Below are 15,973 nucleotides of genomic sequence, written 5' to 3'. Positions count from 1 at the left end.
CTTTTCATCTAAATGAACCCCTGTCTGTGTTCCTGAATCTTTTCCTCCCCAAGACAGCGCACGGGGCCTTAACCTTGAAGCCTCATCGTGGCAAAACCCCTGGTGTGTGTGGAACTGAGCTGCCACAATGCGTGTTCTCGCTTTGGGCGAAGTTGACGGGTCTGTAAGGCATCTCTGTAGAGACCAGAGAGAGCGCTCCACAGTTGAGTTGGGAAAAGACTCCTGTTGGACCCGCCTCCTGGAGAGCCACATGCATGTGAGCCCGGAGCCTGGGGGCCGCTGCCGTAGGGACGCCTGTCTAGACACTCCGACCCAGCAGAGCCCAAATGTGTCTGAAGAGACGCCATTTTTCTTGTGGTGTGGTCATCGTCCCCTGGAACCTAGCAAAGAACGCTGACATAGGCAGCCTTTTATAATCTCTTTCCCACCTGTGAATAAATCCTTCTGTCTCAACATGCATGCGCACACACCCACACGTATGTTCTTGCATGGAAACCTCCACCTCCCAGAACATGCCTTCTTTATCCTTTGCCCAGAAGTAGGAGCAGATGCTGATTATAGAAGTGAGTTTTTACACATTTTCACACAAATATCAGCCACTCTAAAATAGACACTTTCCTTACTCCATTTTCTTCTGGTTAAAAGAAAAATAGAACACATGTTCAGCCCAAGGGGTAGACGTGTGAAGATAAACCAATAGCTCATTGATTCACACATGAGGACTAGAGCGCTTGAGTAAGTTATCTCACACCCTCCACCCGTGGCTAGAGGACCGGAAGCGACTCCCCGGGCTCTGCCCCCCCCCAACCCGACGTCTTTGGGTGCCTCTGCAGGCGCCGGGGAGACTGTGGAATTGCTTTTGCACCATCGAATGATATTGTAAGCACCTCAGTCAGCTTCGTGCTGGCAACAGGCAAAGACACAAACTGACACAAAGGACAGATGCTCCAAGATGGCTCTTAATAAGTTTTTTGTTTTCAGATCATAACATAATCCTGACTTTCTTAGTTAAAAGGTCATTTGTTCCCTATCCATTAGTGCCACTGTGTCTCATCAAATACATCTCTTCATTTGCAAATGTGCTCTTCCTGGGAGCCCGGAGCGCTCAGTGGAATTTGTATTTCTTCCCTTATCATCCACCCTCCCTTCTCCATGTGTCAGGCACATGATATTTCCCTCCTATTAAACCACAATGCCTTCCAAAGTCTACAGATCATTGCACAGATTCGAGGTGACGCCTGTGTTTGTAAGCAGAGTGATAGAATGCACCACTGAGTGCAGTCACATTGGAATGGAACCTGACTCATCCCCAGTCAGTGGGGTGGGGGCTGCCGTTTTCTCAGGATTGTGGGGTTGCCCTGGTGTCCACCTAGTTGATGTGACAGAACCTGGGCTCTAAGTGACCCAGGCCTGTTTCACCCAGGAGCAATCGTGGAGAAGCACGTCCCAGCCTGAGACCCCGGCCCCGGGGCAGGCTGACTTCATCGTCCGCACCTGCAGTCCGCAGGCTCCTGTCTCCCAGCTCCGTGGAGCCATGTAATGTCAAATTCCACTTGAAGTGTGGGCGGGCATTCAACAATGCCAGCCCAGCCATGTGGAACTGGCCAAGGAGGGCAGGCTCCAGGCTCTTTCTGAGATTGGTCACCCCTCATTCTGTTCCTGACCTGCTCCCCTCTGCCCAGGGGGTGTGCGGTGTGAAATCCTCTGACCCAGGGCCCTAGCCGTGGTCTCAGGGGAGATCAAAGGGCAGGGCGGCCCCTCGGCCGGCTGAGGTGGGCCTTTCCCAGGCCGCCACACTGAGCGGCCGCCCAGGGTTTTGTTCTGGCGCAGCCTCGCTCGGCCTGTGCGGCCCCGGCTGCCTTTGTCTGGCCTGAGAAGCTGGAGGCCCGCGCTGCAGACCCCACGTTCATCAAATGATCAAAGGCCCAGAGCCTGGACACGAAACCTTTCTTCCCGTTTCCTTTTCTCAAAAGGAATGAATTGCTCGAGGACCAAAGAATGCCTTTCCAAAGCTTTCCTGGGCAGCCGGGCGCTGACGTGGAGCTCTCCAGGCTGAGCGCAGCCCTGAGAGCACTCGCGGCCCAGCCCAGCTGCCCTGTTCACACAGGCGCCCAGGGATTAAGGCTTCGGGCCTGTTTCAGGCCTTTGAGAATAAACGGGGAGTAATTGAGGTCCCTTCTCCGCCGTCTAGTTTATTAGCAAGCAGACAACAATGCAGTTTGAAATCAAAGTCAATAGGCTGCGGCTGTGCCCAGGACTGGTGGCAAGAAAGTAGCATCAATCTGTAAACTTCACCTGCACGTTTTTTCTGTCACTGCAAATACATTTCTCCCTCATAATTAATGTTTTGCACCAGCGTTAGTTTTCGGGTAGCACATTCCTCTCCCACTGAGGGACCCAGCTCGAACACGGTAAGGATGTGTCTGCAGCTGAGACTTTTCCCAAGGTCAGGCTTTTTAAATTTCGCCAGTGCCGTCTCTTTACCCAGGGTTTTTTTTTTCTATTTCATCACAATTTTTAAAGGACTGGTGAGTGCCAGGCAGGTGGCAGAGATTCCCAAGTTCACGCTGGCTGGGTCGCCCTGAGGTGGCATCAGGGTTCGCTGGCCCAGGGTGTCCAGAACTCAGCCACTGAGAACGACGTGCCGAGGAGGCACCCCACCTCCAGCCGCTGCAGGTGTGCAAAGGCCCCACGTGTGTCGGGGGCCCATTTCCTCTCTTTGCAGGGGCCACAGGCCTGGGGAAGCCATCTGATGATGGGAGTCACCTGTGGTGTTAGCAGGTGTGCCCGGAGCTGGCATTCAAGCTCCTGTTGGCAGGGAGTGTGTTCCTAAGTGAGCTAGCCGTGGGAATGTGGATGTGTCCGGTGCCTACTCGGCCATCTGTCCAGCTCCCTGTCTCCATCTCAGCAATCTGACATCCTTTATGGTCTCCTGTCACAAGGTGTGTGTACATCAGTCAACACCTCTGCGTAGCAGGATGTGTAATCTCCATCCTACTTTCTGTCCATGGGATTTCGAATTCTCTAAGTACCTCATATAAGTGGAATCAGGCAGTATTTGTCCTTTTGTGTCTGGCTTATTTCACTCAGCATCATGTCCTCAAGGTTCATCCATGTTGTAGCGTGTGTCAGAATTTCTGTCCCTTTTGAGGCTGAATCGTATTCCATTGTGTGGGTAGACCATGTTTGCTAATCCATTCGTCTGCTGATGGACACTTGGGTTGCTTCTGCCTTTCAACGCTTCTGAATAATGCTGCTGTGAACACGGGCGTTCAATTGAGTTTCTGTGTTCATTTCTTTTGTGGACATACCCAGAAGTGGAATTGCTGGATGAGATGGTAATTCTATGGTGAACTTTTCGAGGAACTGCCAGACTGTTTTCCAGAGCAGCTGGACTAGTTTCTGTTCCCACCAGCAATGCATAAATCTTCCAATTTTTTATTTTCTGTTCTTGTGAGAGTAGCCATCCTAATGGGTGTGCAGTGGTGTCTCATTGTGGTTTCAATTTGCATTTTCCTAATGACTAGCGACATTGAACATCTTTTCATGTGTTTGTCAGCCATTTGGTTATTTTCTTTGGAGCAATGTCTATTCAAGTCCGTTGCTCATTTTTCAGTTGGGCTGTTTGGGTTTTTTGTTGTTGAGTTGTAGGAGTTCTTTATATATTCTGACTACTAATCCCTTATCAGATATGTGATTTGCAAATATTTTCTCCCATTCTGTGGGGTGTCTTTTTACTCTCTTGACTGTGTCCTTTGGTGCACAAAAACATTTAATTTTAGTGATGTCCAATTAATCTATCTTTCCTTTTGTTGCCTGTGCTTTTAGTGTCATATCCAAGAAATCATTGCCAAACCCAACATCATGAAGATTTTCCCCTACGTTTTCCTATAGAAGATGTTAACTTTTAATAGTGGGTCAAAGTAGTAAATGGGAGACTAGCTTTGGAAACCAAGAGATTACAAAGTAGAGAAGATTAACCAGACTTGTTGAGCAATATTGCCCGTCGTGTATGCTTGTACCTCGTGATTCATTGTCTACTGTATGGAATGATATCAAAATATCTTCTGTTAATTTTTTCCAGCTTTATTGAGATATAACCACAATGTAACATTGTTTACGTTTAAGGTGTACTACACGATGATTTGATACATGTATATATTGCAAAATGATTGCCACAGTAAGGTTAGTTAACACATCCATCACCTCACGTAATTGCAATTCTTTTTTTGTGGTGAAAACATTTAAGATCTCCTCTTTTGGTAAATTTTAAGTATATAATACAGTATGTTAACTATCAAGACATCTTTCTTAAGTCATGTTTCACGACTCATTGAACTTTTTAAACCCGACGGTCCTGCCGAGCTGCAGTGTTCGGTGCAGCAGCACTAGCCACATACGGCTGCCTAAATTAATTAAAGTTTAAAACTCAATTCCTCAGTCACGGGCCGCATGCCAAGTGCCCAGTGCCACAGGCTGCCATCTTGGATGCTACAGACAGAGAACATTTCCCTCGTCGCAGGAAGTCCCTTGGGCCACACTGCTCTAGGGAACATTGAAGGTGGTCATTACGTGTCCTCTGCTCCGTTTCTCTCTGGGCCCAGCAGCACCATCTCTCCCTACCTCACTGCAGACTGGCCTCCTCACTCTGTTCTTACCCCCACATCTGTTCTACACATCTGGTCAGTCTGATGTCTTACAGAGAAAGACCCGGGACACCCCACTGCTTCTCCTGTCTCACCAAGCCACTTTCTTGGGTTAAGCCAGCTCCCTCCGACTGCAGACCTCAGGACCTTTGCACTGGTTGCCCTGTGGCCCAGGATGTGCACCAACCCTACCTGGCCCCTCTCCTTTCATGGACCCGGCTCTCCCTCAGGGTCACTGTCACAGCACCATTCCTTCTTTTGGCAAACAGTAGGTTAAACCACAGCAGCCATTTCAACCTTGTATATACTGGGCACCTTGCCAGGCTTCGTATCTGGGAATAACAGTGAACAAGATGGGAAGAAAAATCCTTTCCTTCTGGAGTTCATACTCTGGAGAGCTCTCAGTTTGCAGGATTGGCGAGTGCCGACCAGGACCCCCAGATGCAGGGTGCAATGGTGTTTTCACTCCCCATGGGTCACAGAGCTCCATGCAGATCTGCAGACTGTCTCTCACAGGGACCGAGGGGGCCTGAGGATCATTTATCCCAACACTTGGTTGTAAACCGAGGGAGCAGACCCCCGGAGGCTTGGTGACTTGCCAGAAGGCCTTCAGCCGGCCGGGTTGACGCAGAGCCCTGGTCTTTTGCAGACTGGCAGAGAGCAAGGGGTTAAGATGGGAGAGGGCAGTGGGGCCCTCGTGGACAGTGCTGCAGAGACACGGTGGCCAGGGTGGTCCGGGGGCAGCGGTGGAGCAGGCAGCTGGCGAGCAGTGTGTTTAGCTCCTGGACCCGCAGGCTCACCGACTTGGATCAGTCTGGAGCCACGAGGGCAGTGAGAATGTCCCGGCGGCTGCTGCAGGATGACGTGGGACCCTGGACGAGGGGCTGGAGGCTGCAGGGCCGGAATCCGGGACCCCAAGGGTCTGCAGAGAGGGCTGAGCCCGCCCCTCGCTGTGGGGTGCACGTGGCCAGCTCTGCCACGGACAAGGCTGGTTGAGAGAAGCAGCTACAAAGAACAGGGTATGTCAGGGGGAAACATCTCCTTTCTTATTTGGCTAAAACAGAAACCTGAAGAGCCGGCAGAAGGGGATCCCACAAACAGGTTAGCCTTCAGCATGTCTTCAAGGAGGTAATGCCTTGTCTTCAGCTCAGGAAAGTTTCAGACTGAAAAAGTGTCCAGAATTGGTGGGGGGGTGCCTTACATGAGCTTTATTTTAGTTGGAGAATTTGTGTTCAACCAGGCAATGGTGTGAGTCTTTCTTCCCTTTTCTGTTTCTGTATTTTGAGTGCCAGTCCTTCCCCTGAGCTGTTCTGGTGCATTAGCAACAGTCAGAGACCTGCAGTGGGAGCCGAGACTTGTGTAGGGCGGCCCATGGGAGATGTGCCAGCAGCCCCGGAGCAGCATCACTGGCATGTGGGCTGCCCCCCACCCAGGCTAGGGTGCACGATAGACAAGGCTGATTGTCTAATGGGAAAAAACAAGACAAGATGGGACCGCTTTTTCCTAGAAAACATCATAAGCCCAACTTGGGTATTTTTGTGAGCCATACTGCAGCCCCATATCCTACAATTTGCCTCCTAAGTGGTTTCCGTCCTGTGGAACAAGCGACCGTCCTGAGCAGCATAAAGTCGACAGTTCTCAGCCCGACGGGCAACGCTGGCCTGTGAACCGGGGCCTGGCCGGTGTTGACCCCTCACACGTCTGGTCGGTCAGATCAGCCCCCACGGTCTGCCAGTCGCCCACCTGCTCCTCCTACCTCCTTGGCTTATCCACAGCACCCAGACACGCCGTGGCACATGAAGAGCCATTAAACCCCCATGGATCCATCCCAACGCTGTGTACATCCTGCAGAGAGCTCACTTCCTTCTGCCAGACCGTGGGCAGCCAGCTCGTCCATCGAGGTGTTTCTCTCATGTGTCCCCAAACCCAGCTCAAACTCCTCCCCTCCCTGTGGGCATCACTGCCTCCCTGTCGTGCTGACTCCTGGCAGCCTCACTCACTCCCTGGGCCCCTGCCACACACACTTGGTGGTGCTGCTGCCAGCTGCAGGGCCCAGGAGAGCCCTTCCCCAGAGCTCGCTGGCCGCTGCAGGGCCCAGTGTGGCCGCTCTGCTGTCAGCCGTCTCCTAAGCCCGTGCACCCCTCTCCCCCGGAGACCCTAGAGGCCCCAGGAAGGCTGCCTGTCCCCACGGCCCCTTAGGCGGCGGCTCATGCCTGGCGCTCTTCTCCCCAGACCGAGAGGGTGCGTCCCTGCCCCTGCAGAGGACTCTTTGTCCCTTCCTGGTCACAGGAGGTCCCTGAACAGCCACCCCAGTCATTTGGCGGTGGCAGCTCCAACACTTTGTTACGTAGAATTCTGAGGCCTTGAGCAAGAAAGGGTGCTCTGATAGAGGGGCCGTGCTGTATGGGCAGTGTGGGGGACCATGCTTGGTCTCTGTGCATTAGTGACCCTCACATCCAATCCTCCCACAGCCCCTGGACTGGGATTAGACAGAACGTACTGTGATAAGTGCTGGCACCTCCTGAGGCCTCCCCGGCTCCTGTTTCTCCTTCGCACAAGGTCAAATGGTGTGAGGGACCTTGGCTGTCAGTCTGCAGAATGGGGTCCCAGAGCTGCTGCTGTCAGTGCAGAGCCAGGGGTAACTGTGCCTGGCACTGGCCCAGGCAGGCCGGCGCCCCAGGGGGCAGGACTGGCTGCACAACCCGGTTCCTGCATTAGAAGTTGACTCGGGGACGAGGGGCAGCTGCCGGGCCTGCGGTGGGCGGTGGGGGGACAGGGAGAGCCCTCGTCGCCCCTTTCTATGCACGGCGCTCGCCTGCCTTTAGGGGTGGATGGCGGCGGGGAGCTGTGGACGCAGCGGGAGCTGAACGGGGCACTCGCGTCCATGCTGGCCCCTCCTCGGGGTGTCGGTGGCCATTGTGTTCATCTGTTCTCTTAGGTTCGACAGTCATCACTTCTCACCGGGGTGCACGCACTTGCACGTGGGGAGGGACCCAGCTCGGGTTCTTCGAGTCGATGCTGCCAGTGCGCGGACGGCACTGCAGACGCTCCCACACTGGATGGAAAACGATCAGGGTGCTTTGCACAAGTCGAAGTCTCCTGGGCAGTTAAAGGATGGTGGCTTTAAAGTGATGTGGAGTCTCATTTTGTGGAACTTACATTTTTTATAAAGATTTTAAGGCGTCTCAGTTTCTCCTGAAAAATTATTTAGAATTTGTTTTAAACAAAACATGAAAAATACTTAGTTTGGGTTCTGATACACGATTTTTAAGTGAATGTGATACAGATTTGCCTCCTTTGATCCCAGTGAAATGTTGCAAAAGGGAGATTATAATTTATCTAGAAGGTCAACAAAAAAATTTTCCTGATTTTTAAAATAATTTTTCTAAGCCTTTAGTTGATTAAGAGCACCCAGAAATGTTGCGAAGTAAAAACTGCTCAGCACAGAAGGCCCAGGACAGCATGTGTGTGTATAAGTGTGTGTGGTGTGTGTGAGCATGTGGGGTGTGTGCGTGTGTGTGTGTGATGTGTGTGAGCACTGTGATATGTGAGCATGTGTGGTGTGTGTGTGTGCATGTGGGGTGTGTGCGTGTGTGTGTGATGTGTGTGAGCACTGTGCTGTGTGTGCATGTGGGGTGTGTGTGAGCATGTGGGGTGTGTGCGTGTGTGTGTGTGATGTGTGTGAGCACTGTGATCTGTGTGCATGTGGTGTGTGTGTGAGCATGTGGGGTGTGTGCGTGTGTGTGTGATGTGTGTGAGCACTGTGCTGTGTGAGCATGTGTGGTGTGTGTGTGGGCATGTGGGGTGTGTGCGTGTGTGTATGTGATGTGTGTGAGCACTGTGATATGTGAGCATGTGTGGTGTGTGTGAGCATGTGGGGTGTGTGCGTGTGTGTGTGTGATGTGTGTGAGCACTGTGATATGTGAGCATGTGGGGTGTGTGCGTGTGTGTGTGATGTGTGTGAGCACTGTGCTGTGTGTGCATGTGGTGTGTGTGTGAGCATGTGGGGTGTGTACGTGTGTGTATGTGATGTGTGTGAGCACTGTGATATGTGAGCATGTGGGGTGTGTGCGTGTGTGTGTGATGTGTGTGAGCACTGTGCTGTGTGTGCATGTGGTGTGTGTGTGAGCATGTGGGGTGTGTGCGTGTGTGTATGTGATGTGTGTGAGCACTGTGATATGTGAGCATGTGTGGTGTGTGTGAGCATGTGGGGTGTGTGCGTGTGTGTGTGTGATGTGTGTGAGCACTGTGATATGTGTGCATGTGTGGTGTGTGTGAGCATGTGGGGTGTGTGCGTGTGTGTATGTGATGTGTGTGAGCACTGTGCTGTGTGTGCATGTGGTGTGTGTGTGAGCATGTGGGGTGTGTACGTGTGTGTGTGTGATGTGTGTGAGCACTGTGCTGTGTGTGCATGTGGTGTGTGTGTGAGCATGTGGGGTGTGTACGTGTGTGTATGTGATGTGTGTGAGCACTGTGATATGTGAGCATGTGGGGTGTGTGCGTGTGTGTGTGTGATGTGTGTGAGCACTGTGCTGTGTGTGCATGTGGTGTGTGTGTGAGCATGTGGGGTGTGTACGTGTGTGTATGTGATGTGTGTGAGCACTGTGATATGTGAGCATGTGGGGTGTGTGCGTGTGTGTGTGATGTGTGTGAGCACTGTGATATGTGTGCATGTGTGGTGTGTGTGTGTGCATGTGGGGTGTGTGCGTGTGTGTGTGATGTGTGTGAGCACTGTGCTGTGTGAGCATGTGTGGTGTGTGTGAGCATGTGGGGTGTGTGTGTGTGTATGTGATGTGTGTGAGCACTGTGATATGTGAGCATGTGTGGTGTGTGTGAGCATGTGGGGTGTGTACGTGTGTGTATGTGATGTGTGTGAGCACTGTGATATGTGAGCATGTGGGGTGTGTGCGTGTGTGTGTGATGTGTGTGAGCACTGTGATATGTGTGCATGTGTGGTGTGTGTGTGAGCATGTGTGGTGTGTGTGAGCATGTGGGGTGTGTGCGTGTGTGTATGTGATGTGTGTGAGCACTGTGATATGTGAGCATGTGTGGTGTGTGTGAGCATGTGGGGTGTGTGCGTGTGTGTGTGTGATGTGTGTGAGCACTGTGCTGTGTGTATAAGTGTGTGTGGTGTGTGTGAGCATGTGGGGTGTGTACGTGTGTGGCTGTGGGAGTGTGTGCAGGCGTGCCTGTGCACAGTGTGGTGGCATTTGTGCCCAGGTTGTGCGAGGCAGGTTGGGTCTGACGGTGTGGTGCGCACAGACCATCCTGGCTCTCGTCATCTTGAGTACAGTTGTTCTGCTGGCCAGGGGGCGCTCCAGCTGTGGCATCGAACGCTGGCAGTGGTTCTGCCAAGGTCGAGGGCTAGGACGCTGGGAGTCCCTGCCCTTCACCGTCCAGACTTGCCAAAACGCGAGCTCAGCCTGCGGGAACAGCAAACCCCCCGACCAAGTGTGCAAAGGGCACTGTCCTCCTGAAGCCAGCCCCTTGGTTCCTTCTGGAGTCCTAATGTCTCCTCTCTTCCTCCGTCCCTTTAATAAGTGCATTTAGCCGGGAGCAGAGCATTTCCTCTGTTCCTCCAGAGGGTGGAAAAGAGACAATTTCCTCACGCAAAATGAAAGCCTTCTCTGCATGTACTTAACACATTGTCTTTTTCACGTTGAGAAAAAAGAATACATTGGATCCTGCAGTTGGCGAGGCTCTGAGAAAAACTCTGTAACAATATTCATGTTGATTAAGTTTTTGTTCCTGAGCCGCTGTTGAAGCTCTGCTGGAGGAGTGTGGAGGCGAAGACAGTGGTCTTCTCAACGACGACCCCAGGCCACGTTCACCGAGTTTTCCTGGACGGAGACCCACTAACGGAATTAGGCGAGTCACGTGCTCTGCCCGACGGGCAAACGCCAAGAGAAAGCGTGGCAGACCTTGCGAAGAGACGCCAGTGGCACCTTTGCTTGCTTTGCTTTGACTTCAAATTGATTCTTTCATTGTAAAAAATAGTTTTAATACTTTAATCCTAATGTTCTTTTAATGTTTATTTTTTAATGGTTATTACTTTTTATCTAGAGCTAAAAAACCTCTGTTGTCTTAAAAATGTATTTAACCAATATGTAAACTTCGAAACCAATGAACCCTGAGTGCATTAGGAAGCAATAGTGAGAGCGATTAATATTTATTGAGCAGAGCGCCGGATGGCACCCAGGTGGGCCATTCTCTTCTAGGACGCCGGCGGACCATGTCGGGCCTCATGTCTGCACGTGCTAACCGGTCCACTAACGGCGTGAAAGATGGGTCCTCTGGGTGTAGGGGGAAAGGGAAGCAACCCGAGCCCAAGGGAGCACTCGACTCGATCGTCTTCACCCCCACGTGGTGCTGGGTCCGGGCACAGACTGCCTCCCTTCTGCTGTACGTTCCCGGGATCACCAACATAGACCTGACCACAGGCTGTGCCTTTAGCAAGCACGTCACACTTCTCCAGCGTTTGAGTAGTCATGATGCTTCTCAAATAGAAAATGCCAGAAACTTCTCCATGAAATCGCACTCTGTGTTCCCCTATATCCATTGTTAGGACTGCCTTGCTCCTGTCTCACCTTCTATTTGGGTTTTCTTTGTATATATTATAATTCCTTGACTATTTACATGCTTTTTGACTTGAGCACTGCATCCAATAGGTCTCTTCACCTGGAACTTAACATGTGTCAGCAAAACGGGATTTTTAAAGAGAGAGCTCCATTTTAAATGCACTAGAGGGAGTTTCCTAGATATTGGAGGATTTAAATAAATCCTTTTACCTTCAGTAAAGCCTTTTATAAAGTGACAGAGGACATGAACCCCCTCCTCCTCCCTCCCAGCCCCCGACGGATACGTTTTATAAATGCAGGTTCTGTGTTTCATGCACCATGAGGTCGCAGCGATGCTCGGGGGCGCTGAGCGGGGCCAGCCTGCTCTGACGGCCTTTCCCCTGTGTCTCTCTGTCCCTTATGGAAGATCACATGTGAGTTCTATGAGGCTTCTCTCTCCACACACACTTCAAGTAACTAATTATTCTTAATCCTAACATGAAGGAGACAGCAGCAATACACATCAGACAACTGATTTAATAAATCCATTACTTCCCTAATTTTGGTGCTGCGCATTTTTAAAGCATTAATTTGATTTCCTCCACTGTTCAGTTTTGGTCTCAGTATAATTCTGAGATATCTTCCCGGGATTGTTCCGTATTTTAAATACCTTGTCTAGGGAAAAGCTAATTAGGCTTCCTCCTTCCTTTTCTCACCTCCCCTTGCAAACAGTAGTCCAAAAGGTGTCACGATGTAACAAAAACAAGAAGGAGATTTCATCCGTAGCATTTTACCCTGGGCGGCTCCGGAGACAACCCTCAGCAGGTGTTGCCCCAGGTAACTGTGCCCTGGAAGGGAGACCTGCTCTTCCTGGCCAGTGCCAGTCGCAGCTCCTGGTGGATTCACGTGTCCGCAGCAGACCCGTAAGAAATCAGTCCACGGGTGACTTCCGGTGAGCGGCTGTCGGGGATGTAAGACTTCACTGCTAGTTCATCGTACAGACCAGCCCTTAGAAGAAAATAACTGTTGGAAGAGTTCTTAAAAACCAGTTTCAAGGACTGAAAGAAAGTGCCCAAAGCAACCTTAAAAACAGAAAGGTGTTTTCAAGTCTGTATCCGAGCTGAACCCTCAGTATTTCTCTTTGGAAGGACTAGGACTTTCTCTGCTATCTGTATCTGAGAGTCTGAGTCAGACTCTGTCCCACGCCTGATTCTCCTGAAATTCATGACTCGTGGGTCAGAAAGTGGAGCAGTGGCCACAGAAGCTGCAAAGCTACCCTCCTGGCTGGAAGCCCGCGTCAAATATAATTGGTCGGATCTAGTTCTTCTACCAGAGGAGTTCTACTCGTGGAACCAGTGACACAGCATTTACTGAGCATCTAATGCCCACTGTGAAGTAGGAAGCAATCATGTCTCATCTCCCTGGATCCCGGCAAGGACCGTTCCTGTTTCCAGCTGGAGACTGCACCCAACGCAGTATGCTTCCAAGCTGGGGAAGTGAGCCGCAGCAAGTCGCCCAGGTTCTGTGTCGGCTGTGGCATCTTTCAAACTTAAATTAGGTCGCGGCAGAGGCTCTGTGCACAGCACACCCGGGAGTGGCAGCCCTTTCCACAAGGTGCAGTGGCAGCTGCTGCACACGTGGCGAGTTTCTGGCGAGACCTGCCAAGGAGCAGAAATGTCGCCGTGGGATGAAACAAACGTCCCTCTTTTCCTCGATCACTCTCCATGGAGCACTCAACTTTCTCAAGGCAAACTTGTTTTTTGAAGAAGCCACATCCGTGCATCTTTATCCTCTAGATCGAGTGCGGGCCTGACCGCCGGGTGCTACAGGGAAGATGAGGAAGCAGATCCTCACGCCAGCCATGCGGGAGCCACTGCGCACAGTGGCCATGCAGCCGGTGGCGCATCCTCTCTGCCTGATGTCCCCATCTGGTGGCAGGGCAAACACAATGGTTTGTTTCAGACTGTTTTAAATACGTGGATTCACTTCAAAACGAGACTGTGTGTCCTGTGGCCTTGTCAGCTCTCAGAAACGGTCGACACCTGAGGAGGAGCCATCCAGCAAACCCAGGAACGGACCTTGTCTTTTGCTTGAATGAGTTTCTCAGCCGAGCTCCCTGGGGGCGTCCGGCTGTTCCAAAAGGGAGCTTTCTTCTCCTTCCTGTGGAGGCCTTGATTGAGAGTTGGGGGAACTCGTGGGGTTCCCACACCCAACAGGATGGCCTTCCTTATCTGGGGACTGCCAGCTTAGTCCCTGTAAGGTCGCCTGCCATGCACCGAGAGCTCAGGCTGGCCGAGCGCTGGCCCCTCGGGCTCAGGAGGGGCAGGTGCTCCGGTCTCCACTTCAGGGTGGGGAGGCGGAGACCGGAAGATCAGGGGACTTGGGAGGCCACACCACTGGCCCCATGGGTTAGCTCAGATCTTGGTCTCCCAGTCTGGGCAACTTACTGCCAGATTCTCAACACTTTGTGCTCCGTTTCCCTTCATGCAAATGCGGCATCTGGTTCAAATGGGTTCCAGGACTCCCAAACGTCCCTACCTGCTTTCTACCTGCCAGCAGCTGGGAACCCGGCCGCCCTCTCCAAGGCACTGTCCCGCCTCCTCACTATGCCTCCCTCCCTCCATGCAACCCGGGGACGGCCCTCCTGAGCGGTGCCCAGCTCGGCCAGCCCCCTGGGAAAACAGCGCCAGCTACTCAGCTGCTACCCAAATAAGCCGTAGAACCTAGGACTTCAAATACAGCCATAACCTCAGAAATTCTCCAGCTCGTTCTCCTGGGTCGATGGCTGAGGGTGCTGTGTGCATACTTGGGTTGTGACAGAAGTACCAGGGCTGGGAGCTCTCCTGACGGGCGGCCAGTCTGGGTCTCTCTTCCATGCCACCTGAGACTCACCCCTTCTGCCTGGTGTGGTCCGGGCTCAATGAGTGTGACCGCCCGCTCTCTGTGTGACCAGGGACAGGCCATTCAACCTGGACAGGCCTCCATTTCCTACAGCGGGGGTGGGAGTGGTTCGCATTCCACCAAGTTCCCGTAACGACGAGAGGAGATGCTGTGCTTTGAATGCTCCCATTCGGGGGTGGCGAGTGGGTCCCGGCCCACCTCAGGGCGAGCGCCTGTTCCCAGGTCCACAGCGTTCGCGTCATAGTCTTGGCAGACGTGTCTTACCTCCCCTCTGAACCGTAAGAAGCTTTCGAGCTTGGGGTCCAGTCCTGTCCATTATCTGTCTACCAGGGGACCTAGCAAAATGGAAAAACAAGAACTCGTGTTGAATTAATGATAAGGTTAAAATTTTAAACACAAATAGTATTATTTCCATGAAACCCGAATGGCCTGACATGAGGTAGATGCTGTCTGTGGGAAGAGGGGTGTCTCGGTGAGACGACCAGCCGGACAACGTAGCCAGGGCATTCTCCCCTTTTCTTAACATTCGGAACACCCAATTTTAAAAGGCAGAGAACTCTGCATTTAAAAGCCAATATTAAGATGTATAAGATTAGTCGGTGTAACTTATTTCTCTAAATAAAAGAAAGTCCTATGCACCTGAAATTAAAGCGTATATGCTACTTTCTTGGATTTAAAACATTCTTTAAAACACCACCAAAGAAGAGAAGCAACAGTGAACGAAGCTTTAGTTTCTGGTGGCAACGGCTGGCTCTGCAAGTCTGGGTCTCACCACAGTTCTCCGAGCCCAGCTTTCTTGAATCAATGCTAATGAAAGCACCTCACCATATTTTTCTCTATGAACCCTGAAATCGCAGCTGCCCGCCAGGTTGCCAAGGGGTGAGTTTGATCATTTCCAATTGGCCTCTTAGCCCAAAGGGAACCCGACGGTGGGAGCGCGGATTCTCACCTGTCTGCACTCAGCCCGATTTGTGTTTGTTGCAGGCGCTAAAGAGATTGATATCGCGGCAACGCTGGAGCACCTGAGGGACCAGAGACCAGGCATGGTCCAGACTAAGGTACTGTCAGCCGTCCCCGGGCACTGGAAGGTGTGGGAGGTGTCCTTCTGCCACTGTTTTCTCGAGAGGCGAGAGGGTGGACCAGGCGTGACTGGCCGTCTTACCCAGTCCTCCAGGCCAGGCCAGCTGGGCCCCTCCTGTGGGGGTGCTGGCGATTCCAGCAACAACCCCAACATGTCAACATGCATAGACACAGTCAGACCTCAGGTCTTTGGAACTCTCCGTTCTCCAGATTTGGGGAGGAGGAAGAACATTGCATTTTTGTAAAAAGAGGTCAGTGATAAACCCCAGCACCCTTGGGGGAATGTTCTGGATTCACTGAACATTCTACCCAGCCTCCCCTATTTCCGGGTCCCCCAACCACAGCTCTGCTGTGTGGTCATCAGGACAGTGGTCATCAGAATGTCCCCAGGGTGTACGGCGTCCCAGAGCACCCCTAAATAGCTCATGTGCATCCTCACTGAAAAGACCAAGTTTGCAACAACAAGGTAGAAACGAAGGTTACTGGTTAGCTTTGGGTAACCGGAAGTAGAGATGAGGTTGATATAAAACCCCTTCCCTTAGCGTTCTGGAAACATCTGTCCAAGGACGACAGCTCCCGCTTGTCTGTTCCATAAAAGTGCCTGAGTCATAAAATACAGAGTCTCTTTCTCAGTGAAGTCCCGACTCTCCAGATGCCGTTAGTGCTTCCACAAAGGACCTAAAATCGTTAGAAGATGCCCTTGCAAAATTACTTTATACTTCAGGGGACTTTAAGGTCTAGAAATTGCTCCCATGAAGTCAGGCTGACCGAGCGCCCGTGGATTGTGCT

General features: G+C 51.8%; 1 protein-coding gene across 5 annotated transcripts in view; it reads left to right on the top strand.

Annotated features, from left to right (window-relative positions):
• The window catches only part of PTPRN2 (protein tyrosine phosphatase receptor type N2), a 945,556-nt gene that overhangs the window by 921,111 nt on the left and 8,472 nt on the right, over positions 1 to 15,973 (top strand). For all 5 annotated transcript variants that reach the window (XM_044747547.2, XM_070516905.1, XM_070516912.1 and 2 more), the window contains one exon: positions 15,089 to 15,162. In XM_044747547.2, coding sequence (XP_044603482.2) covers positions 15,089 to 15,162 — 74 coding nt within the window. The remainder of the gene's footprint in view (positions 1 to 15,088; positions 15,163 to 15,973) is intronic.

Source organism: Equus asinus, chromosome 1, assembly GCF_041296235.1.
Source record: "Equus asinus isolate D_3611 breed Donkey chromosome 1, EquAss-T2T_v2, whole genome shotgun sequence".
NCBI classification, from domain to species: Eukaryota; Metazoa; Chordata; class Mammalia; order Perissodactyla; family Equidae; genus Equus; species Equus asinus.
Note: the sequence above shows the minus strand (reverse complement) of the source record. Positions and strands in the feature narration are given on the sequence as shown.